This window comes from Acanthopagrus latus, chromosome 7 (genome assembly GCF_904848185.1).
Source record: "Acanthopagrus latus isolate v.2019 chromosome 7, fAcaLat1.1, whole genome shotgun sequence".
Classification (NCBI taxonomy): domain Eukaryota; kingdom Metazoa; phylum Chordata; class Actinopteri; order Spariformes; family Sparidae; genus Acanthopagrus; species Acanthopagrus latus.
In genome coordinates, this window is record NC_051045.1 from 5,550,041 (window position 1) to 5,576,219 (window position 26,179).

Here is a 26,179-nt window from a genome sequence, read left to right on the forward strand (position 1 = left end):
GGTGACACTTCGCTGTGTGGTGGAAAGATCACACGTTAGGAGCAGTCAAAACATTCAACAATTCAAATCACAATTTGTAAACATCTTTATTTTCAATTAAAGACGGTGTACACGTCATGGCAACTGCACATCAGTAAGTTTGACAAAAGCAGAGCTGAGGCACTGTCATCAAATTCATTGATAAACATTATTCTTAAGGGTAGTCAAGCAGAGATTTTTTTTAACATAAATAAATAATTTTCTGAAAAAAAGAAAAGTTTTAAAGATTTAATGGCACTTGAATGGCAAATCTTAGGAGACGTTACAACAGACTTTCATAAGGCAATTCCAAAAAGGCAACATTTCAGGACACATTCACATACAGCAATCTAGTTTTTATATACAGGCACATCTTTCATAACCAGTAGTCTTTAAATTACAGTTGCACAGCTGAAAAAGTAAGAACTGAGGTCTGAAACGGTCCTTCAACATCCAGCAAACACATTCATGTTGGCACCGACGGCATTCTCTGGTAAAATAAATTATTGCAAATTATTTATTTTTTTGGAAAACAGCCACTGTGTCTGGCACAGAAACATCTTTTAGCACATGCACTCAAAATCAGCTCATATGAAGCTGCTTCAATTTGGGCACTTGCACATGTGGAGAGATGAACTGGAATGTCCCTTCTAGGGTAATGATATCCCAAAGACAGCTGTAGAAAGGTTCAGGAAAGAAAACTTCAGAGGGGAATATCAGAGACGAGATCAATCTGACTAACGAACATATTCAAAGGAAAAGGCCCAACTGCACAAAAGCGACAAGACAAGAATGGACCCTCCTGAGTCCATGATTTATGAGGAGGCACTGAAGTACTGAGAAATGTGCGTGTTTTGTGTGTGTGAGTTCTTCACTCTGACTGAGGCACTGAAATCGATGGACCTTTAGGGTCATCGAATCGATCCATCGTGTTCAACTGCATGATCATGTGCAGACCGTACACGAAAATGTAGAGCATGAGCAGTGAGGTCAGCAGTCCCATCCAAATCCCTGGAGTGAAGAAACTTGCACAGTCACTGGCGTAGGAGAAATTTGTTCCGTTGGACAAACCGAAGCCCTGAATCTGTAGCGTAAAATGAAATGCAGAAAACACCCAGTTAACATAAAGACTTAACAGACACCTGATTACTAAACAACAACAACAAAAAAACATTCTCCATTATTAAAGTACTTGATGTAAATGCAACACTGGTACCTGGAAGTCGATAAAATTGAGCCTCCATGCGGTAGTGTTCCCCGCGGTGCTGTTTGGCACTAGCAGAGCGTCTCTGAAGCTGTTGACGGACTGGCAATGGAAGGAATACTCTGCAGGGGCGTAGATGCCTCTCGCCCCAAGGAAATTTGCTGTGAGACTGTTAGACTGCAGCTGCACCGTGTCCAGGGTGAACCAGTTTCGTCCGGACACAGGATAGAACTTTTGACTCATGGCAAAACTGGAGATGAACAGAAGAGGTTTACTGAGTATCTTAAAGACAGCATATCATTGTAAAGCAGTCGTATTCATAGCTAGAAGTGGGACAAATGTTTACTAATGTTATTAATTAAACAATGGATTCATTGTTCAATTAACAGGCTGAACTCAACCATCTGTTAGTCTCATTAATCGCTTTGAATGTATGATTTGAAAATTCCTCTGCTGACTTCAAGTGGTCTAAAAAGACTGAGAAGGATGGGAACAGGGCAGTATCCTGGCACACCCATACTGAACTAATTTAATGTTTGTAGAAGAAAGCAAGTTGTCTAAAGGTTAATTACGCTGAAGATTATGGTCTATAGTTATGTTGTGGCTGAGACAGGGATTTAACTTTTTCAAAGATTAAAGGCCCTGAACACATGATGCAAACGATTGGCTTAGTTTTTGAGAGTTACTAAATAACTAAAGATGATATGGAGAATTTTTGAAGATTCCAAAAAACAAGTTGTCAGGGGCACAAACCACATGATTAACAGAATGGTTCAAAATCTAGTTAAAAATGCTTTTTGCCAATTTTCAGAGAATTAGACTAGAAGATTGTGATTGCTTGAGATTGCGCAGAACAGAAGACCGATTTGAGAGGTATTAAACTTCTTAAGAAAGAGAATAAGGTAATTTCCCAAAATGTCTAACTATTCCTTTAAATTCCCAATGAGTTGCCTTACCTTAGTACAATGCCTGGATAATTGAGGACAAGCCTGAAGAGAGAAAAAAGACAAACACATTAAAAATGACTCCTTCCTTTTAAGTAGCAAAGACTTCAGTTTTCTTGTCAACAAGCATATTAAACACTAAAAGGCTTGTCATCTCACAGAGAGCTAGTGCCGTTGCACATGGATCCTGTCAGGTCAGGTGTTTGTTTTGCAAGATCGACCCAGTCTGAAGTGCTTGAGAGGCTGATGCTGAGACTCTGAGCCCAAAGCATGATGCAAGGGCCACCAGATCCATTGAACATGATGAGCTGTGTGCTGTTGGTCACATCTGCTTGAAGCAACGAGCGTCCCATAGCCTGGGAAGACACAGATGTCTCCGAAATCACCTGCAGACATAAGGAATCAAAATGGTTATTAGAATACTTTATGTTTTGAATGAATCCTAAAAAAAATATACATGTCTGGTACAGGATGTGTCAACTTTTATGTGTGCTAGTCGAGAGTATCTTACTCGTGAAGGCTGAAGTCCTGTGTAAATTGCAGTGTATGGGACATTTTTGGCTTTCATTGAACTCAGAACTTGCCCAATTATCTCGTCTGTTGAAAGCAAAACACACTTGAGTCACAAACTACAAAAACTTGTACGTGATACGTGAACTACACAGTGACCAAAGGCTGATAAGCAACACACTGAAGTTACTTAATATCTAAAACTTACCATTGTCTCGTAGGACTTCCTTGCAAGGCTTCTGTGAGCTATAAAACAGTAAAAATGTTCATCTTTAACCAGTTAGAAATAGAATACGTCTATTCACTGATATGCTGCGGAAATCAAGGCTTACCCAGTACAGTATGGAAGACTGATGAGCAGCAGATTGCTGACAGATGCATTGATGCTGAGATGTGACAGAGTGTCTGCGTCTACAAGCACGGGAGAGACACCGAGCTTTTCCTGCAGCAGAGCTGGGATGGCAGAGGAGCCTGACCACTCTACCGCAGGAAGCGTCACCGATGAGGAAGAAGAATGCAGCTCAGCCTGAAGGAGTGAGTGGAAAGAATTATTATTAGTCTGACAAAATCAACCACATTTAGCACTACTGTATAAACTATAAAAACCTACCTCAAGGTTTTGAAAGGCACTATCCTTGTTGTTCCCATACACTCCACCAAAGACTGTGAAGTCGTCTTTGCTTAACTGCACACAAAATAAATACCACAATTTACTTATTCGAGAAGACAAATTAAAACGTACATGGTTCTGAAATGATGAGTTCACCAAAAAATGTATATCAGTTCAGGGGTGCGTACTAAAACTTTATCATAGCAGCTACAGTGATGACTTAGTCTTTAAAAAAGGATGTAAACAAAGACTTCAACTCAGTTCAGTGTCTCTGGGCTTCCAGAGACTTTGATTGCACCAGATGAGCTATATGGAACCAAAAGTTCCAATCTGCTTCAGTTGTTCAGGAGAATGCAGAAAGTCTATTTTGATGTGATGCTCCAGAAATGCTTTGTCAACTTGACTTTCCAATCGGCATGGAGATGAGAAGATAATAACTGAATTTTAATTTTTGGGTGAACTTATCCTTATGCACAAAAAAAACTACAGTACAATTAAAACATCAATCAATCTCATGAATCAGTCACAAAAATTAACATCCACAACAACAACAAAAATCCCAGAAGGAAGTGTTGCAGAGGAACTGCGAAAGGGGGAAGTCATGCCAAAGCTCATTGTCACACCAGAATGAGAAGACTGTGTCACATGGGACTGCAGTGCGCAAACACACAGAACTCATTAGTTCACATCCAAGGACTGGCTTTCTAATAGATGTTATGAAGTCCATGAAAATCTCAGAATCTTGCACAAGCACAGTCCTTGTCCTTTACACCCTTAGCTCCATTTTTATTTAGTTACATACTGTTACTTCTGTTTGTTGCGGAGGAGAAACAAAGCTTTCATGTCTCATGGGACTGACCTTATCCTGCAGAAACAACAGCACAGTGTGGGGGCCAGAGCCAAAGGCAGAGCTGAGGTAGGCGGTCAACTGGTCATTGGATATGATGTGACCTGCTGCAGGTGAGGCCAGTGGTGGTAACCTTCACATACAGGAAAAATAGTTTCCTTTAACATCTTTGAAACGGTGTTGTAGCACAATCATTCCATCAGTTTATTACATCTTATTTGTCCTGCAGAAAGGTGCCATTGACTGAAAACACTTAACTCATGTGTCAAAGATATTGAAATCATAACCAGGGCATCGCTGTAAGTTTAATAACATTTCTATTAATCACAGTCTAACATTGAGAACTGTATCAAAATAACAACTTTTTTTGGCTGTGAGTAACATCTAGAGCAACAGTAATATAAAAGAACAAAACAGATAAATAAAGACTTACAGAATAATATGTATTACATGCAAGTGTCTCCATACAACACATGAATGTTAGTTGCTTATGTATGGTCACAGCTTTCTATCTATGTAATACAACTAATTGTGATGTCTGTCTGCTTTTAACTAAACTGAGGTAATGTGGCACCTCCACTGCCTGTAGTGTTGATGTGTTTGTGTAATGACAGTACTTAAAGTTATAGGTGGACATAAATTATATGTTTGACACTACACGATCACTAACTTTATTCTGGCATAAGCATGACTTATTTTCGAAGTCAAAACAAACGTCACACGTTTAGTTTTGTTGACGAGTTTCAAGCTAAGTCACCAGAAACAGGAGCAAAGTTAGCTACAAGTGTTAGCATTAGCATGACAGACAGCTGGCCAGAGTTGGCAGTTAAAATGAGTTTTACGTGACAAATAAAGAAGTAAAAAGAGAAATATTACCCGTCGCTGGACCAGAGGAGAACTGGAACCTGGGCCGTGGAGCTCCCTGTGGCGAGAACGGCGAGGAAAAAGGCCATAAACGCCATTAATCGCACTCGACTGGAGCACCTCGGTCCTGCCATTTTCAGCTAGCCCTTTTCCGCAAAGTTGTGTTCACGTGACGCGGACCAGCTGACAGTCATGTGCGGCGTCGCTGAAGAAAAGACCGACTTCCTGTTTCTTTCATTCAGCCTGCCCTGCCCACAGCTGCCCCGTAACACCACGACAGGCTGCAGCTTTTTCCTCCTACTTCCTCCTAATCATGCCAAAAAAAAAAAACCCCAATACCCCACAACAACTCATGAATAGTCACTGCCAACTAGCATGGACACAAGCTAGCATTAGCCGTTGGGAACTTCCTGTCGGAGCAGCTTCAGTAAAGTAATGCTAGTTGGTTTGTACTTCAGTTGGTGCCTCGTAGAATAACAGGTGCTGTAACAATAAAACACAATAGCTGCCATGAAGCTAAATGTGCCATAAAGAGACATGTGATGTGTGTAATGCAGGTGAACTTTGCGCTTTGTCCATGTATGACAGGTACACCTGCAGCTGTCCATGGTGCTGATGCCCTCTTAAATTTAGCCACCCCCACCCCTCTCCTCATGTTATGTCGAATCATCCATGTGTGACACTTTTATAAACACTCAACGATTATAATAAATGAAGTTGAATTAAAGTTTCGAACAGTTTATTTCCCTCTGTTTGCAAAAGGGCCTGCGTGCAGCCAGTCAAGTCAGTGAAAGCAACACACAGCCACACACAGCTGTGGCGGCGGAGGGATACGACTTGCCTGCATCCACGCAACGCTGCGCCTACAACTGGAAAAAAAAACGAAGGATAGAAAAGAAAATAGACACTGAATACTGAATGGAAACCACGTTAAACTACGAGGCAAAGTGTAAAACACGAAGCACGAACGCGTGTGCAGTCGCTCGATGAAGCTGCAACAGAGTGAGGGTTCATATTACAGCCAGCTTTCAGTTTGAGTCCATTGTGTGTGTGTGTGTGTGTGTGTGTGTGTGTGTGTGTGTGTGTGTGTGTGTGTGCGGCCGAATGGGAACAGGGAAGGAGGATGCGCACTATTTGCCGACGCGCACTGACATTGTTCTAGAGTACTCCACGATCAGGGCCATCTTTGGTCGTCCTCGCCGGTGACAGTGTGGACAGTTTATTCCATTGATCATTTAACAAAAAAGCCTTAATGATTAATAAATAATACTTAACTTTGATCGCGCCGTTTGAAGCACTCGGGCAGACAAGCAGGGAGCACAAGTGTGTTTTATTTTTCGTGGACTCACTGGCATTCCTTTCCTTCAATACCCTTCATTTCTTGAGGCGAAAAGAGGGCGAGACGGGAGAGGCAGTGCTTACAACATGGATGAGGAATATGATGTGATCGTTTTGGGCACCGGACTCACAGTAAGTAGTCGAGCTTCATCTGCCCTTTTGACGCAAATGAAACTGAAGTGATTGCGCGGAGTTTCCACATTTTGTTATTTATTTATTTATATATTTCAGCCAGACTCACAGGCCCGCTATCCTCCAGCCCAGCAAGGACTGAAAGCCTCCTGCATCCCTGTGTGTCTGTGACATTATCTGATAATAGATGCGCTTTTGCAAACGTCTCCAAATGTGCCAGCCGAGCAGCTTGTGCGTGACGGGCAGCACACGATGCTGCCATCAGGGCTGTTTTTCACGTCCCCACAGCCGGCTCGGTGCTGTGTTACACCCAGTAGCATCTTTTTAGGCGTAACCCCAGTGTGTCATGGTCCCTCTTTGCATAGACAGGCCTCCATCCTGAGGTTGGCGCAGGCCTGAGCACGGGTTTGTTAAATGACAGAGCCGCGCTGCTCTTCACTTATCACACCCAATGCGGCAGAAACACACCTTGTGCCTCTAGCGTGGATGATAATCTGGATGTTCGCACGCGTAAAAGTCGACATTTTGGGTCGGTTTTTTTTTAATGCAAAGGTATCAAATATCCTTTTGTCAGTGGACAGATGTGATCACTTGAATGTTATGACGCGGTTATGTAATTTGGGTTTGTTATTAAGATGACATTACGATAATAACACGATTATTATTATGATTATTGTTGTTATTATTATTATCTTTACAGTAGATGGGTGAAACGAGTCAGCCGCGCATGCGCACACCGTCCCTCATGTCCTCCCTGCAGCCTTCTGTCAAAATCTCTCAACTTCCCTTTATGGCTTCTATTAAATCTCTCTTTTTCTGTTGAGAGGCCTCCTCCCCAAGTCCCTCCTGCTATGTGTCATCCATTCATTTTCTAATTTGTGGTATATTATCGGTGTTGATGCTCGCTATTAATTCTTGTTTTATGCAGGAATGCATCCTGTCCGGGATCATGTCTGTGAACGGGAAAAAGGTTCTGCACATGGACAGGAACCCCTACTATGGTGGCGAGAGCTCTTCCATCACCCCCCTGGAGGAGGTAAAGGGCTCCTGGGATCTATAAAAAACAATCAATATGTTTTATGTCCCCCAGCACAGCTCGTTTCACTTCCTGTGCCATTGAGCATCAGCTGCTCTTTTTATGGTCTTCACTTGCTCCGCCGCCATATCCTTCTTAATGCCTCAGACTCTGTCGGCTTCACAGCCTGCGTTTTATGTCTTCTTTTCTCGTCCTCGCTCCGCAGCTGTACAAGCGCTTCAATCTTCCAGACTCTCCGCCCGAGTCGATGGGCAGAGGACGGGACTGGAACGTTGACCTCATCCCCAAGTTTCTCATGGCCAACGGTCAGTCCGCCATCACTGATTCTGTTTTTGAGGGAATGAATATATCAAACACGTAATTATTACATCAGTCATCATAGACTGAAGAGATAGTTTGTATAATTAGATGATAATAAGTAAGTTATTAGTATTACTGATGAGGTCCAGGATTATAAGTTAAGTGGCTTTTCATCCAGACAGTTTGATTAGCTGAAGATTAATGACTTATAATAAAATGTAACGTGTGTTTGTCTGCGTGATTGTAGGTCAGCTCGTGAAGATGCTGCTATACACAGAAGTGACACGATACCTGGACTTCAAAGTGGTGGAGGGAAGCTTTGTCTACAAAGGAGGAAAGATCTTCAAGGTGCCGTCGACCGAGACTGAGGCGCTAGCTTCAAGTAAGCCCCAGTAAAAGAGCAACGAGTAGAGTGTCTGATTCAAATTTAAGTAATCACGGGGGAGTACTGCAACTTTAAGCCTATGTTTGAATCTCCAGATCTGATGGGGATGTTTGAGAAGAGGAGGTTTAGGAAGTTCTTAGTCTTTGTGGCCAACTTCGACGAGAATGACCCCAAGACCTTCGAGGGCGTGGACCCCAAAACCACAACGATGAGGGATGTTTACAAGAAGTTTGACCTCGGCCAGGATGTCATTGACTTCACCGGCCACGCCCTGGCCCTCTACAGGACAGATGAGTAAGAACAACAGCATGATGTCCAACACATGAAGCCTAATATCAAGTCTCTGATAGCTTCCTTTTGCTTCACAGCTGCATTTATGATTTTAAAGCTCCCATATTGTAGAAAGTTCGTTATAAAGTAAAGGTCACGGTGCTTGGGTGAGAAAGTTTGCCTTTAAATGATCAATATCAACAATGCCTCCTGCACGGTCGTGGTTGCAAAACACCAGCAGACCTGATGCGGGAACATGGTGAGTGATGCTGGCTCAGACTTGTGAGTGCTGACCTATCAGAGCAGATTGGGGTCTTTGGGGAGGGAGGTCTTGAAGAGACTGGCTCTAGACTCACACAAAACATAAGGATGAACCTGAAATTTAGCATAATAGGATCTTTAACCAAATAATTCAAGCACGTTAATAAAGCTCCAGTGCAGCAGCTGACTGACAGATATCAAATACATTTAAATTCTCCTCTCGTGACATATATAGACTGAGATTATATGGAGAATTGGAGGTATTTCTTTGTATTCATATTTCTTTTCTCCCTCAGCTATCTTGATGTTCCCTGTTTGGAGACGATCAATCGCATTAAGCTGTACAGTGAATCTCTGGCCCGGTATGGGAAGAGCCCCTACCTCTACCCCCTGTACGGTCTGGGAGAGCTGCCACAGGGATTTGCCAGGTGTTTTATTACATTGTTTTCTAACGTGCTGCATTACTGGACAGATTATAAATACAGAAGTACAAATCTACTCCATGGTGTAACAGTTCTTATTCACTTGCCATTGTAGACTGAGTGCAATCTATGGAGGAACCTACATGCTGAACAAACCCGTGGATGAGATAGTGATGGAAGGTGGCCATGTTGTTGGAGTGAAATCTGAGGGAGAGGTACTCAAAAAAAACCTTATTTAACAATATAATTTAGTTAATTCGTGTAGAAAAGAAAGTCCCTTTAAAAAGCTGCTTGTACATTTCTGTCCCGTCCCTGCTGCAGGTGGCTCGTTGTAAGCAGCTCATCTGTGACCCCAGCTACATCCCGGACCGCGTCCGCAAGGCGGGTCAGGTGATCCGTGTGATTTGCGTCCTCAGCCACCCCATCAAGAACACCAATGACGCCAACTCCTGTCAGATCATCATTCCTCAGAATCAGGTTAACCGCAACTCAGGTGAGAATCATCGTCGCTGCTGGAGCACAAATTGGAATGATAAGATCAGTAACAAAGAATGGCTTTTGTGTTTAATTTAATTTAATTTGATTTTAAGCCCTGGAGATGTCAAGGAGCCCCTTTAAGAGAAACATGTCACGTTTAGTTCCCCCATAACGCCAAAAGAATGTATTTTCCCTAAGCATTGAAAACATGTTGATGCTTGACATTCTATCTTTTTTTCTCTATAAGCGGCTATAATCAATGTTCTTATATTAAGACTGGATTGCATGACTCCTCGTGTGTCAAAAGAAGCACTCATAGTAACAAGCCCACAGGAGTCAGCAGCTCTCACTGGCTCTACACAGTGTTATATCATCTTTCAGTTCCTTGTTTTGGTTTTCAGACCCACAACTTTTTTAGCGCAAAAGCTCTAAAAACTTGCTTCTTGCCTGGTCTGGTGAGCATAGTGGAACAGTAAGAGCCAGATATTTCTCTCATGAGGTGGTGAAGACCAAAACAGAGCTGAGAGTATGAATGTTGTCATAAAAATACATCTCTAAGGAAATGATGATGTTTCCACTGCTCCCAAGTGTCCGGCCATCAGTGAAAAGAGATTTTATGCAGCTCTGATCTGACCTCTTTTCAACCCTGCTCTCAACTCTCCAGACATCTACGTCTGCATGATCTCCTATGCTCACAACGTTGCGGCCCAGGGGAAATACATTGCCATCGTCAGCACCACAGTGGAAACCAGCGAGCCCGAGACTGAGATAGAGCCAGCCCTGGAGCTGCTGGAGCCCATTGACAAAAAGTCAGCAGCTCAACATCTTATGCATTAAAGGTTTCACATACAAGCATAAAGCCAGAACTCCGGATTTATTACCAGGTTTAGTTAATTGTGTTGTTTTGTTTTTTTGACAGGTTTGTGGCTATTAGCGACCTTTATGAGCCCACAGATGATGGTACTGAGAGCCAGGTAAGAGAAAACCAGATTTATACGATGTTCATTGCGCGTTTGCTAGTAGAGTGACTCTATGGAAATATACAATGTGGTCTAGACTGAAGTATCTCAACAGCTATTAAATGGATTGTACAACATTCATAATCCCAAGACCAATGACTTTGGTGATCCCCAGACACTTCCTGTTGCACTACCATTAGGTTGACAATTACCGTTTGCATGTTAGCATGCTGATGTTAGCATGTAGCTCAGACACCGCTGTTTGTAATTAAAGCCTCACATACCTCTTCTTTGACCAAAGTAACTGTGGTTCTTAAAAAAAGGTTCTAGTCTTGTTTTTTGGAACGATGGCGCAATCAAAAACTAACCAGCCCTCGTTTCCATCAGTTTTGGGTGGGACCATAGTAATCAAGGATGGGTTACCAATCAACGCACAAGGCAGTAGAAAGTGACACACCTACTTTTCATTGCTTGAAATTCCTGAAGTGAAAAGTTAGGTGTGTGAACTGGATCAGAACTGGTTCCATGTTGTGGCTTTTAGATTCTGAGTCCTTATGTGTTGTTTTTTTTTTCATTCCCAGGTCTTCGCCTCAAGCTCCTACGATGCCACCACTCACTTCGAGACCACTTGCAACGACATCAAGGACATCTACAAACGTATGACCGGGAGCGACTTTGACTTTGAGAACATGAAGCGCAAACAGAACGATGTGTTTGGGGAGGATGAGCAGTGAGCGGTAGAGAGGGGCATCCGGGAGAGGGCGGGGCCGGGAGAGGAGGCGGGGCGAAAAAGGGGCAAAAGAGGCGGCAGAGCCTGCGGTAGAGGGCGAGGGCTGCCCGGGCAGTCCTTTAAATTTAAATGGGTGGGGGAGAGGGTGCGCATCTGGACTCTGCCTGCTCTCGGCCGGTTTGCCTCCTTTTCCAAACGTCCCGCTCTCTCTTGACACATGTTCAGACACATAAAATGCTCACAAACTCACACATACACACTGTTTCAAATACTCACACTCCTTCTCTCTGTCACTGAAAAGCAGGGTTGATACGGTCTTTCATTCCATTGTAGAATTTACAGTATAATCATGTCTTAACTATTATCATTAGAGGTGAATTTATTACTCGTGGGCGATTTTCAAAGCATTTCATTCTTTCTGTAACGTCTTTGTCCTCATAGCAGAGGTTGGGTGGAGGGGAGGATTGATCGGCATCGAGAGGTCTGAACTGCCAGCTCTGACATGAGAGATGATGTAATGGCTTTAGTGTAGAATCCTCTGGAAGGGTCACCTCCAGTTGACATGCATGCATCTTTTACACACAGTAGTATTGTACATAGACTCAAAAGACACTGCTGTATGAAGGCTGGACCATTCCACGTATCGCTCCTGTCAACCCTGCTTTCACTTTTTCTCTTACTTGGTCTTTTACATGTGTTACTTCAAAAGACGCCGCTCCTTTTGGCAAAAATCTGTTGGTCAGGCAAAAAAAATGTGATGAAAAATTACATATAAATGGGCTGTTCTGTCAACTGATAGTGCTCACTTTGCAATGCTGTTGTGTTCCCTGTGCTAGCAGGCAAGCTAACCAGTGGCTATTAACTGTCACCCACCCCCCCAAAACCACCCTCACCCCCCCAACAAAACTGTTCCTTTGTTTATCTCTGTTGTGTGATGTCAATTTTGAATTTGAATAGTTTACTTTCTAACATTTTAAATTATTGAAGAGTTTTATTTCTATATATTTGGTGCACATTTCACTGGCTGAAGTTATGAAGTTTACAGGTCTGAGGTTGAAACTGTGGTCTTCAAGTTTAAAAACAAAAAAAAGGGAATGTAAGGAACAGAAGGGGCATGGAGAGGATTTGTCTTTCTTCGTGTCGGGCGAGGTTTTCTAAGAAGCATTCTGGAAGATTTGGAATGAGTGATGAAAAACAAACGGATTATGGTAATTGGGACTTGTTGAGATGAGAGGAAGTGTGCTATTGGGGTAAAAGAATGTATGTGGGGAATGTTTCTGGATTTGACGTTTGGAAAGTTTCACTTTTGAGTGAAGAGGGTGAAGACTGAAATTTCGGCTTATAGTGAAAGCACCAGATTGTGTCTTGGTTGTTTCAACCCTTGTGTACGTCATTTAGAGAAGTCACTTCCCTAGGGACTAAATCCTGTGAAAATTGTAGTTGTTAATAGAGGGGAAAAGCTGGAAACTCCCATAACTTTAAAGGACTTTGTAGCATAGCAAAGGTATGAAGCCACAGTTACAGGTGCCGCCCCATGAGAATGAACCAAGATGCTTTTATTTGGTTTTAGCCTTAATTTGGGGTCTTAATTAAATATTTGGGCCCTTTAAAAAAAAAATGGACTGCTTTGTTTTAAACTAATAATTAGCAGCGAGTCAGTCTTGTGCCAAAAATGGTTGTTGCTGTTTATTGGCAAAACACACTGACATTGTTTGGTAGTGTAACGTTGCTCTGCAGATCTGACTGAACACTATAGAAGGGATATTGTTTTCTACCACATCAGGGCTGTTATTGTACACATGAGCCAAGGCAGTTCCTCATTATCTCTGCAGTGCAAACTCACACTCACAGCCAGATCGATCCGTGGCTTGGCTTGTTGAGACACTCTGATCGTTTGCTTTTTAAAAAACAAAACACTGAAGCATTTCACTTTATCAAACACGACAAATCCCTTAGCAACTCTAAACAAAGTCATAGCGTGTTCGGGGTGTTGACGTGTCTTAATGTTATGCTCTATTTATTTGAATTTCACTGACGTATTGTGGAAAGAAACTATGTCAAATGCTGAATATGCTATGCTACTAGTTTTGGATTTTTAAAAAAGTGATGCACACCTGAAATTATTTGTTTCTGTTTGTTATTTGCTGTGCTCATGTGTTATGATCATTCCAGTGCTGCATCACGGTTAAATATGATTATTAGCATTCCTAAGAAACAGGTTTTTGATGGAAGGAATAACACCAACAGTCAGACAAAATCTATACAGCTGTGTATTCACAACAGTTCTCGCACTGTGTGTCATTCAACATTTGTGTGTGGTCTTAATCCTGGAAACATGTTATCTGATTAAAACTGGAACACTGTTTACTCTTTGAACATAGATATATCTGGCGCCCTCCCTCCCCTGCCCCTCCTCAGCATCAGCCTCTCTCTCTCTCTCTCTTTTTTTTTTAATTTATTGAAAACAAAAGCCTCATGTGTGGTCGTACTGTTTTAATCTCCATCCACTTTGGCCTTTTGGAAACCACTATTGACAATATCCCTTGAATTTGACAAAAGAAATAGTTCAGGCTGAGTAGTAGAAAACTTACTGTCCTTGTTTGATCACTAGTATGTGAACAATGCCTAATGTCTTGTGTAACAAATAAAAATGAATTAAACTATGAATGACATGATAGAAAAATAAAAAGCACATGGCAAACCTGGAAAGACCCTGAATTTGTTTTGTTTTTTTCTCTTTTTGCAATCACTACATCCAGGCGAGTCACCCGTTGTGGGAAGATTATCTATACATACAGACATAAAATAATATTTTATATACACTTGTGCTAAAAAAAAAAACACAGCGAACAGAATGATACAGGTCTGAAGCAGAAGAACGTGGCTTTGCCTAATAATCATTCCATTAAGGAAATATAAGATTAATCTGATAAATATCTTTGAAGACATTTTGGAGCTGCTGCAGCACAAATGTACATTTTCGTGGTTGCCATGCGAACAGGAGAAAATTTTGTCTCTGTCACAGACACAGAACATGGAGCTTCTGTCCAATTTTACTTCGGTGATGGAGAGAACAGCAGCATCGATCAGTCTGTCACTATATTTTTTCAAACCGTACGTCCTTATCACCCTTGCAGCTTTCTCTTCCTCTGCAGTCTCCAATCTGTCACCACCTCTTTTCCTCTTTTGTAACCACACCTGTGTTGCGCTGCACCTTAACAGAATATTACAACGTCTCATCCAGGGGCTGGAAACGTGTCATCAAGCCTCCCAGTTCTTGCTCATCCTTTGTCCAGTAAACACACCACGATAACTGCTGCGACCTGAGCTGTGCGGCAGCGAGGCAACAAGGTGGAGCTGACTCGGCTAGAATTACACACGATCCACCACGTAGCTCTCGTATGGATGACCCAGTAGTCTCTCGAGCTCTGCCTTGGGCACCACCCAGCACTTGCCTGTGTGGCGCTTTCGCACCGTGTCTTTCAGCGTCTTGTCTTGCAGGGTGACTGGCATGTGCTCGGATCCCCACCTCAGGATCCCCCTGGCTGAAATTGCCTCCTTGTGAGCGCCTCCATCCAGATAATCCTTCTCTGCGGTCACACTCATGTCAACATGCTGAAACTGGCCTGTAGTGAGAGAGAGAAGAGATATTAAGTTTTTATATTTTATGCTGCTTCATGAATTTGAAAGATATAGTAGTCACAATTGACAAATTAAACCTATGACAGGCTTATAAAGCACACACACACTTTTAACGGGTAACTCCACCAATTTTTCACATTAAAGTGTGTTTGCAAGTCTGGGGGAGGACTACTGCATATGAAAAAAAAAAAAAAAGAGGGATGAGGCCTTTTGTTGCTCCAGGCGACGCTGCATGTAATCTGATACACTGACTCCAGTGATGTCACTCAGTGATGTATGTATGTAGTGAATGTAGGCCGAGGTTTTGAAATGCTCTCCTACACTCGTATAATACTGTACTGAAAATCGACTGCAGAATCAGTGATATCACCTTTTGTAATTCCATAAATTCTTATTTCTTTTCCAAACCTGGCACCTTCAAAACCCACAATGCAACTTCACATCACTGGAGGCAATTTATCACTGGAGCCACAACAGGCTTTATACTTGTTTTTTCACACCTTTAAACACACTTTTAATGTGGGAAATTGGTGGAGTGACCCTTTAAGTATGAATGAAGAAACTTTTCTTTTAACAGTGTATTTTTACTTGGTTGTATTGGTACTTTTACTTAAAAAGGATATAGATACGTCTTCCACCACTGAAGGGCAGCGAGTGGTTGAGTGTTGGGAGCTGACAAGTGTGGACCTGATGTGTACACACCCAGCAGGCCTTGAGTTGAAGCCGTCAACCCCCGTCCGTCCGTGATGTAAAACCCCAGGTGAGCCATCTGTAGGTAGCTGGGGTGTTTGTAGTGGTGGAACAGGACCAGGAACCGCACATCCTTGGCCAGCTCGACCCAGCAGCTCCTGTGGTTGTCCACTGTGACCGTCACACCCTGCCGCCTCACTGATCCCTGCTGGTTGATGGGAAGAATATCCTGCCCTTCCCCTTCCACCACGACAGCGTCCAGTGAGAGGGTGATGGTGATGTCACCAGAGCCGCCCGTGGCTGAGGAGATGGTGAGCTGGTCGAAGTAGGTCCTGGAGCGATCTTCTACGCCGTGCTTGGTGGGAGCTCCCATCAGGTGGCCATCGACAATGATCCCTTGAGGAGAAAGGGAACTCCCATTAAAGGATAAGTTCACCCAAAAATGATAATTCAGTCATTATCTCCTCACCTCTTACTTTATTATCAACTGCATTGTAATGTGTTGGTTGACCTTAAAACATAGAGATAAATTCCTTTACGTACCTCTCTCTGGGTCCTCTAACAGTCTGAGAACATCATTAGCCCTCCCGTCTACAGTGAAACACAGGTTCTGATGCAGCTTTGGCAGCTGGACCACAAAATGAGGATCTCCATCAACTATAACGAGCATTAACACAACACGAGCACATTCATATATCAAATAACTTTCACATTATCATTGACAACAAGTAAATAAAATGTCGGTTCATGACCTGATGAGGAGAAGACTCGGATGGTGCTCAGCCTGGACGGAGGTTCTAAAAGCACAAGACATTCAACTAAAGGACAGTCCCCCTCACTCGCAAGCACTGCAACCAATGACAAGCAAGCAGTGCCTCTATAATAAATGATATATTGATTAACACTTGTGGCTATAAATAAAATCCACAGCATTCTTACCAAATGATCCAGTGTCTGCAGTATCATCCCCTAAAAATAAGTCAGAAAATGTATGAAACATGAAACTTTTAAAGTCTGAGAATCAGCTGGTTTACATCTAATGAGGATTTTAAAACTTACAGTCTGAATCGTAGTTGAGATCGTAGTCGTAGTCATAGGTTGCATCATAGTCTGCGTAGTGGAAACAAGCAACGAGTTCAGGTTGAATTCTGACGCTCATGAAGACATTTATTTTATTTTTTTTTAAGAGAACGACAGGATAAGAAGCAGGGCTATATCACAGAAGCACAATCTCATGTCGATGTGTTGGTGTTGTTCCCGAAAATTCAACAACGCCGACAAGGTGATATCAGATACACAATATACTGTTTATCTAGATTTTTTGAAATCTCCTCAAAAGTACTTAAAAAATATTAGCGTAAATGTGAGAACTGGGTGACAAAAGCAATTATCAAAACGTTTATTTAGCAGATAATAACTATAATGATATTCCAGCAGTTCTGTACGGATAACTATTGTTACTTTCACAAAATATTCCCTTTGATAAATAATCATTAATGTTTATGTCATGACTGATTGCTAAAGGCCTGTAATAGAACAAGTAAAACATTTTGGTGTATTCAGAAAATGACATCACTTTACTGTAATGCGCAGCCTTTGAAACTAGGAAAAAATAACACTAATGTAATATAACACTATATAATATTGATATATTGCCCAGCCCTCATAAAATGCATTGACAATAATACTCACCTTTCACAAGGTCAATATCTAAAAGAGATAGAACATATTATTAATCATTTTCATGTAGCTGATTATATTGGTAAGTCATAATCAAAAGCTGTCAATCACTTTTTAACAGATAAAATAGTTAAAAGCTCATAAAAAGTCTTAAAAATCAGTCACTGAATTTGAATAAAAAGAAAATTCAGTTTTACCTTTTCTCTGAATAAAAGTGGAGACATCTTGTGGTGAGAAAGAAAACATTCAATTAGGAATAAATATACAGACAAGCTTGTTCCTCCTCAGGGTAGAGGAAGGCGTTCAGGTTAGACTCGGTAAACAAAAGACAACACAGAGTTCACAACCTACCCAGAAGTCCTGCTGCTTCCCACAGCCGCGGCCCATCTGTCACCCCGGGCATGGGAGCAAAGGTGGCAGACACAAAGCTGGCCACTCTCAGTTCCGTCTCTGGGTCTGTGTTGTTGTCGTCCACAGCTGGAGCGGGCGCCGGGGTCGGAGAGGTGAGCGGAGGCAGCGGCAGCTTGGGTGGAGCGGCTGTGATTTCAGGTTGCAGAACATCTGGAGCAGATGTGGTGCCGTTTCCTGCCTCTGTGGAGCGTACCGTCGCTCTGACAGGAGGGAGGGTTGACCTCACTGAGCCCGTCTGAGGGGTAGGCAGGGGTGCAGGTGGAGGTGTGGTGCTGGTGGTGAATGTTAAGACCGTGGTGGTTGTCGATGGAGTGGTTGTTTTCGAGGCACTGGGCTGAGGGGTGGAGACTTTTCCAGGTGCAGGAGGTGACGCTGTTTTCAGAGCATTGAGGAGAGAGGTGGGAATCCTCCCAGCAGGAGGAGGAGAGGCAGCTTTAGAGTCATTTTGGGAAGGAGAGGGCTTTTTACCAGAGAATGATGCTGGGGCAGTTTTGACAGGACTTGAGGTTGTTGTGGTTTTCTTGGACGGTGACGGCACAGTTTTTACTGTGGTAGGTGAGATTTTTTTAGTTTGTGGTATGTTCGGAGGTGGCTGAGGAGGGTCTGGTTTAGTTTTGTTTGGCCTCGGGTTAGAAGGTGAGCTCAGCTTCTTTGCAGCACCGGCTGCAGATATTTTGGCGGTGGTAGTAGCCGTCACCGTTGTGGTTATAGTGGCAGCGGTGGTGGGCTTTGGAGTGGTTGGCGAGGGAGACGTTTCATCTGCATCTGGTTTAACTACAACTAAAGAGGTGACCGGTGTTACAAAGTTATACTTGAGGGAGAGGTTGGTGGCCTTGTCTGCCAGTAACCTTTGCATTGCAGGGTCAGTGGCGTTCAGTTTGGCCAGCAGCAGCTCCTTGATGGTGAAATACGCCCAGAGACGGTGCACAAAGCTGGAGATTCCTTCCAAGCCTGCTGAACAGTCGAATGAATCTGCAGTCCCATTGCCATTTGCATGGGAAATCAAAACATCGCTCTCCAGCTTGACATGTTCCTTTGAATCAATGGCGGACATCGACACCTTTAAATCCTTGACCCCTGGTTTGACTTTCCCAGCCACCACCAACTCGGAGCCTTGGAAGTAGTTGGGGAACAGGGAGCAGGTGATGTCATACGCCTGATCGTCCAGGTACGACAGCTGGATGTCTGACAGCAACGGGCTGGCCACCTCATCGTAGAAGCCCTTCAGCTGCAAGGCTGCGTCTGCGTCCTCATACACCATCCTCGCCAGGCCTCGGTTATCCAGTGCCAGCCGTTTCAGAAGGAGGAAGTCTGCATCATCCCCGAAAGCGAGGCCAAACAGAGAGGCAGAACCCAAAGCCTTCTTGGCATTGTTGAGGATGGTGTCGCCAGCTGTTACTCCAATGGTTGCCTCCCCATCAGTGAGGAAAATGACCAGAGGAACGCGGCGGGATGAGCCGAGTTTGGGAGAGGTGGAGGATGAAGGGTTGACGAGCTGGGCGGCTGAGAGCAGAGCTGCATTGATATTGGTCCCTGATTAAAACAATGGTGAGAGTCAGTGTTGAAGGGAGAGAGCTAACAACAAAACGAAGTTGGATGCTGCACCTGAAACAACGTCACATTTCAACTCACATCCTTCTGCAATAATCCTCCTCACGAAGTCTTTGGCGTCTCGTACATTCTGACGCGTTGCCCGCACCGTTCGCCCTTTCCTCCAGGTGTGGACCTTGTCTGAGAAGGTGATGATATTAAAGTGGTCTCCCTCTCGTAGGTCCCCGAGTATGGTGCTCATGGCCTGCTTGGTCTACTGACAGTAATGATTAGAATTATTGACAGGAATTGCATATTATCTTTGCAGAATAGTTTTCTCATGTTAGAATTATAAGCATTCGCCACAGTGAGTCCTTGGGGGTTTTGTCCACTTTACCTGTTTTATCTTGGTGCCTATCATTGAGCCGCTGACATCAATGACAAATATAACATCCTTGGGAACCACAGGAAGCCCTCTGGGTGCAAAGTAATGCACAAAGTAGCCGTCATACACCTGAGAGAGGGCAAAAAATATAAAATAAAGGGGCAAAGGACAGCATTTACTGATAACCCCCCCAAAAAACTAGCTTGCGTGTTTGACGGGCACATTTTTTTCCTTTAAAAAGCTGCTCCTGACCTGGATTTCCCCCATGAGGTCTCTGAGTTCCACATCATACTGAATGATGAAGTCTGCATTAAGACCTTTGGAGGAGATGCTGTTCTGCTGCTGCAGAGTTGGACTGTAGCGAACTCGAGCACAGGTGGCGCTCCGCTCGACGTGAGTGGAGGCAGGGGCGTCTGCATCACCTGTAGGAGACAAAGTAATGTAATGACAATATTTACTCATTTGTTTTCTTGCCAAGAGATGAATGAGAAGATTGATATCACTGTCATGTCTGTACACGAAGCTACAGCCAGAAGCTGGTTCGCGTAGCTTAGCATAAAGACTGGAAACAGCTAGCCTAGCTAAGCAAATCCAAAGCTAGCTAGTCCAAAGGAGATACATTTTGTTTCCTCACACCAGTAAAGATCCCCTAATGCTCACTAAAAAGGTGAATATTGGTTCTGTTGTGATTTGTTCTAGTCATTCATCCACCCAAACTTTCTTGAGATTCCTGAAACCTCTCACACTCACTGCCCTCCGCGCCTGATGAGGTGTACGAGGCAGCGTACCTTAGAGCAGTGTTGATTTTCTTCTTTGAGGGTTGCTAATGCTCATAAACCATCTCGGATTCATCCTGACATGTAATAACAGACTGTATGGATGATGATATTAGGTGTAAGACAGCATCAATCCCTGCAGCCTCCCTAGGAACTGAATGTTCTAAGACGAGCCGACAAGATAATGACCAACCTGTCCCAGGTGACACACGCTGAGTACCAGTGTCTGCCATCAGGGAGGAGGTTAGAGTACCATGATGCCATTTGAACAGATTCAAATCGCTTTTATCCCTACGTCGATAAATTATTAAAGTGGCTGGAGATGAAATGTGGATGGAATCAACATAAAAACCAACAGCGCTTTATTTTTATTTATTTATTGATGATTGTCTATTTTCTAGCTGTTGTCTAGTCTTACTATTTGTTCTGTGCCAAAGGTTACGTACTTAACATCAGTATATGTTCTCTAAGGCTGCAGCATGGATGGAAGCCCAATACAGATGTGAAGTGACTCTTCAACCCATATATTACCTTGAGCAGTGTTGGAGAGGAGTCTGCTTGCCTTGAGAGGAAGGACTTTGATGAAACTGATGCCCGTCCTCTCTGTGATGCTGACATCTAAGGTGAGGTTCTGCACGGGCTGCCCGGGCCTCAGACCCAGGCTGAGCTCATAGCGGCCGAACCGACGAGGCAGCAGCTCCTCGTAGGACAGGGAGAATAACATCCGAGCTCCCGACGGGACACTCACCGCCACACGGAACTTCTCAATCTCCCTCTCTCTGAAACACAGCAGAGAGAAAACTCACAATGCTGCTTTAGATGTTTGTCTGTATATGTGTTGGAAAGCAGATTATTTAGGAAATCACATTAAATTCTCTTTCTTATTTTATAGAAGTTAAAGAAAAGAGAACACATTTTGCCTGGGACTGACTTTGTGGCGACAAGTCCGGCTGTTTTTCCTTGCTTCTTAGCAGCATCGTAAATTTTCCTGGCAGCAGCTCTTTCCTTCACCTGGGCCACGTACACCTTGCCATTGGAGGTGCTGATGGGATGGAGAAAAGAAGAAGAAACACGTCTCTGTGAGACTCACAGTGGCCAGATTATATTACAGAAACACGCCTGGCCTGCTTTGAGTTGTTGAGCATGATTTACTTGATTTTGCGCCGTCTTTTTCCAGGGCGATCACAAAGCCGCTCGCATTGATGCTTGTTTACAAATGGAGTTCATGCCATGTGAAGGAGGGTGGAGGGGTGGGGGGGTGGGGTCATAAACAGGCTGAGTGGAAAAGAGTAATTTCCCTCTCAAAACAGCATTAATGAAGAGAGATCTTGCAGGCCGATGACGCTCCGAGGGAGTGCCACCGAGCGCTGCACCCAGCAAGATCCCAACCAAAACCACCAAGCAGGGATCCAATTCACACAGCGCACTTCGCAGACCACCGATGTCATGTGACGAGGTGCTAAATTAAGGTCACGTCCTTTGAACAAATATATCCAAAGAGAAAAAACATCAAGGGCCGAGTTAAATAAACCCACAGGCTTGAAACGGCTCTTGTTTGAGAAACAGAGCAGAATGGCATGAGAGAGCAGAGTGGAAAAATGGAGGCGCTTGTATTTATATGTGTGGCGGGCCGAGGGGCTTCAGGAATGGCTGCACATCAGTGACCTGCACACTGAACACAGAGCTCTTAGTCTCAGACACAGAAATGCCAAAGAAGTAACGCAACACATTTGCCACAGCTTTTTTTCTTCTTCTTCTTCTTCTGTGTTTGGTTGTGTGCACACAGCTGTATAGGGTCTGAGTGTGCGTGTGAAAATATGCATGTGTGTGTCTGTAAAAAGAGAGATGTGAGGGATTATAAAAAGCTCCACAAATTCCAGACTCACACATACTTAAGTCCACTTCCATGTAGGCACACATACATGCAGTAGATGTAGGCGTGTGTGTGTGTGTGTGTGTGTGTGTGTGTGTGTGTGTGTGTGTGTGTGTGTGTGTGTGTGTGTGTGTGTGTGTACGTAGCATATCTAAACTGGCCGGCTGCCTCAGTAAACTGTGCGGGGGAGAAAAAGGGGGACTGGGCAAACTCCTGTCATTTTCTCTATTAACTTTTCTGACTTCCATTCACAAAGCCCGGTATTCATCCGGCCTCAGGTTCCCCCTCCTCCTGACCTGCTTCCGCTCCCAAATCCAGCTCCAGGGTCGGTGTTTGGCCCGCGATGTTGACTTATTTGTTTTGCTTATATTTAGCTTTTTTTTTTTTGAAGGAGAGCGGTCAGCGACCCTCTTACTAATCACGTTATGCATCGCCCCCGGACCGGAATTCTAAGTTCCTTACATAATTCCCCTGAAGTTTCATTTATTTTAGATTCCGTCGATTAAAGGGACGGTTCACACAAAAAATGAAAATTCAGTCATTTTTTTATTCATGCTGATGGAAAGTCATTGTGGAAGCATTTTCCTAAACAACTGAGGTAGATGGAGACTAATCCAAGTCTCTGGAAGCCCAGAGATCCCAGACTGATTTGACTGATGGAATGGAAATGAAAGGACAGACACTCACATAGACTGATAAACAAATACAGGAAGTACTAATAATGTAGAAACGCTGTCTACTGTCTGAGAGAGAGTTAGAGACAATCAAGGTCGGACTTACATGGTGAAGTTGGAGATGAAAGCAGAGGAGGGCAGGTCCACCTCGAAGGCGGCCTCCTTGGTGACGGGGAGCTGGTTCCATACTGAACTCTGGACTGTGGTAACAGCGTAGCGGGACACCACCGAACACCTCACATGATAGTCTGTCACCTTCAGCTAGTGGCAGCACAAACACAGGTAAACATTACCCACAGGGGCCGGCTGTTTGTTGGTTGGTTTGTCAGCAGGATTACAAAGGAACAAACGTGAAACTTGGATAGAGGATGGATCTCGGCCCAGAATAGACCCCGTTAACATTTGGTGCTGGTCCCAATGAAGGGACAGATCCAGGAATTTTCCCTCACTTTCTTTAACAATGGGTGTTTTTCAACAATTCTGTTACTTTCTCAGGAAATAATGAATAATAAATTGATGTATTTAGGTGGCTGGTATCTATGAGTGAGTAGAAAAGGGAACTGTTGGGTCCTAGCAGAGGTATGTGCTTCTGGTTTTCTTGATTAATCAATTGTTTGTCAAAGTCCAAAGTCCAAGGTGATATTTTTAAATGTCTGTTTTTGTGAGTTGGAAACCCAAAGATATTCAGTACGATATAAAACACAAAAAAGCAGGAAATCTCCATTTTTGACAAGCTGATGGCAGCATTTTTAGCAATTCTTGCATGAGTTACAACTTTAATGATCGACTTATGTTGATTTATTGATTAGCCTGCTAAATGTTGCAGCTTTCTTATCATGAAGAAGGACAGCGCTGTTCGACCCAAAGTGATTCTGCCACCTGAATTAAACTTCCAGATCAGTTTTAAACTACATTTTCAGATCCTGAGAAGTCTAAAGTATCAAGTTCGGAAGTTCACGCCGCATTTATACGCTGATGTGACACAAACAGTTGGGTCTGACTGTAAAAGTCAACCACAGACATTTACTTAAACTCTCCTGTCCTCCCCTGACAAACAACTCTTGAACCTTGAGCACACCACTTTCTCTTATTTTTACCCCCATCACAGTCTGCCCTGCATCGCTCTGGCGAGTCGATGGAACGACACAAAGCGGTTCCCTGCGTGGTGTCTCTGCCCTCTTCTTGTTTACTCGGGTAACGCCGGCGCCTGCTGAGACCAATCTGGTCAGCGTAGGCCACATTACTGCAGGACGAGGCGACAGGCGGGAGGAGGGGAGCCACATCAGCCCCTCTGGACGCTGGTATTTAGGGGAGCTGTGGTTTTGTGCTATACAAACTGAATTACTGCATGTTTTTTTCAGGGGATTGCTTCACAGTTAAGGGTGAAACAAACTGAGGGGGAGTCACTGATGATAGAGGTGCTGATGGCTGTGGAGCTTCTTCTGTAGCTCACTTTGTATATGAGGAGGGCAAGTACACAGCTGTTATTTAGTCCCACAGGTGTTGTTTTTGTGTGAGTACCTTAATCTATATATTCTACTCTCACATGCAAAATGAATTCATTGATATAATAAACATTTATTCTAATGACAAATCGAGAATGTCATATTTTATGAATGTCTCCTACTTACCACTGGTTTCGAGGGTTTGCTCTGACGTTTAATTCTCTGGAAAAACAAACATTGTCAGTCAGTTAGAGGCCACAAGCACATCGTTATGAAATGTCACATAATACCATTTATTAGTGGCACGGCACGCAATCTGCCTATATGTGAGGGCTGGGTCGAGATTTTGTGTCAAAACAGTCTGAATCAAAGCCATTCATGAATGGAGGGGAAGTGGAACTGGAAATAAATGCTTGCACTGTACACAGGGCCAGCGAGGGGGTTGCACGGTTTGGTCTCAAATGTTAATTTTGCACACAAGTCACTGCTGTGTCAATACATTACCACATATCCTGGGACTTTAACATAAACAAATAACTTAAAGAGTGGAAACCCGTTTGAGGGGAACATAAAACTCATCTAATTCAGATGGAAAAGAGGACTGTGTGATATGCTTAGAGCTGCAGCTACATTGTGGAGTTTTGAAATACAAAATAAAGTTCTGCATTACTGTTGTAACACTGTCCTCCTTGCTTGAGTCACCCAGGTTTAACAGAGGGGTGTGTTTCAGAAAGTGGCATGAATTTGTAGCTTTCAATGACTCTCATGTCACAAAACTGAAAGAAAAATAATGTAGAAAACGTACCTGTAAAAGATTATTTGTTCCGAGGTTTGCTTCATAATCCCTTGATAATCCCCCTTGCACGTAAAAAGTGAGGAAAACTAGAAAGCACCGGACTCTAAAGCTCATCATGTCCATACTAATTCAGGGCTTTAGGCTCCCAAGATGACGAGGCGAATGTCCCAGTGGTCTCACGTTGTTAGCAGACTGCTGTGCACATACCTCACATTTTACACAAGTTATTTTTTTCTTGCAGAGGGCAGTCCTCTCCCCTCCCTCACCTCAACCTCACTCAGCTCAGTTTAAACAGCTCCACTGTGGCGATAACGACAAAAAAAATGGCCAGAGCAGAACATCTGTCAGAAGAAAAAAGTTCAGTCAGAAAGTTGCGTGGGGGAATCGAAGAGAGCGGCTCTCAGCTTCTGTTCGTGCATGCTGGAAATTTCGCGGACTGCTGCCACTGAGGTGCAGAAGAAATGAGGGATTATTAACCTCTGCTCGGCTATTTGGGGAAAACACACCTCCTCCCCTCTGTAGGAGTGTTCCTGAAAAACTGAGTTTTTATTCCTTAAATCACTCCCAAATGTGAGTTTTCATTCCAACTGAGTGCTCCTTCACAAAGACCCATTATTGGTGGAGAGGAAATATTGCGTGATGGGGGATCATTCTGACCAGTTTAGCTTGTCAGTGGGAGGGAAACAACATCATGACATGGCTGCGTGTCTGACTTGTAAAGTGAGTTTATTGTCTGCACAATGACACGTCGGAGGTTCACTTTATTTACATTATTGCATCCAATCCGGCCTGTAAACTTGGCGACAGTCAGGTGCTTTGTTTGTCTGGTGCTGTCCTTGGTGCTGATTCCCACCTCTGTAATTTGATTATCAACAACACATCATGGTATCTGTTCAACAGTTAGACGTGCATGTCGGCCCAAACAAAGAACATCTTCCCTACGTTTCCCCACGTTTTATCTTCTAAATCC

The 26,179-nt window shown here is 43.5% G+C and overlaps 3 protein-coding genes across 4 annotated transcripts; 1 reads left to right on the plus strand and 2 right to left on the minus strand.

Moving 5' to 3' along the window:
• Positions 1-70: 70 nt before the first annotated feature.
• LOC119022350 (V-type proton ATPase subunit S1-like) lies at positions 71-5,255 on the minus strand. Its single transcript, XM_037103126.1, has 10 exons — positions 5,010-5,255; positions 4,146-4,266; positions 3,287-3,361; positions 3,009-3,202; positions 2,885-2,922; positions 2,678-2,763; positions 2,326-2,552; positions 2,179-2,211; positions 1,235-1,472; positions 71-1,102 (listed from the first exon to the last, which is right to left on the minus strand). Exons 1-10 carry the CDS (start codon positions 5,129-5,131, stop codon positions 890-892), a joined length of 1,347 nt encoding a protein of 448 aa, XP_036959021.1. The 5' UTR covers positions 5,132-5,255; the 3' UTR covers positions 71-889.
• Positions 5,256-6,154: 899 nt separating this feature from the next.
• On the plus strand, positions 6,155-14,016 carry gdi1 (GDP dissociation inhibitor 1). The gene is made up of 11 exons (XM_037103127.1): positions 6,155-6,467; positions 7,396-7,503; positions 7,709-7,808; positions 8,051-8,185; positions 8,284-8,482; positions 9,016-9,147; positions 9,257-9,356; positions 9,463-9,634; positions 10,283-10,427; positions 10,538-10,592; positions 11,159-14,016. The coding sequence occupies exons 1-11, from the start codon at positions 6,423-6,425 to the stop codon at positions 11,309-11,311; spliced, it is 1,344 nt and encodes a 447-aa protein (XP_036959022.1). The 5' UTR covers positions 6,155-6,422; the 3' UTR covers positions 11,312-14,016.
• On the minus strand, positions 13,312-26,055 carry itih6 (inter-alpha-trypsin inhibitor heavy chain family member 6). 2 transcript variants are annotated; one of them, XM_037103077.1, is made up of 17 exons: positions 25,219-26,055; positions 24,600-24,635; positions 23,075-23,229; positions 21,353-21,463; positions 20,953-21,200; positions 19,898-20,067; positions 19,658-19,774; positions 19,363-19,534; positions 17,671-19,263; positions 17,517-17,543; positions 17,332-17,349; positions 16,699-16,749; positions 16,579-16,608; positions 16,392-16,436; positions 16,183-16,296; positions 15,652-16,035; positions 13,312-14,933 (listed from the first exon to the last, which is right to left on the minus strand). In XM_037103077.1, exons 1-17 carry the CDS (start codon positions 25,330-25,332, stop codon positions 14,680-14,682), a joined length of 3,639 nt encoding a protein of 1,212 aa, XP_036958972.1. In that variant the 5' UTR covers positions 25,333-26,055; the 3' UTR covers positions 13,312-14,679. The 2 variants fall into 2 exon arrangements, with proteins under 2 accessions (XP_036958972.1, XP_036958973.1); XM_037103078.1 differs by lacking the exons at positions 24,600-24,635; positions 25,219-26,055 and adding an exon at positions 24,066-24,209.
• Positions 26,056-26,179: the final 124 nt, after the last annotated feature.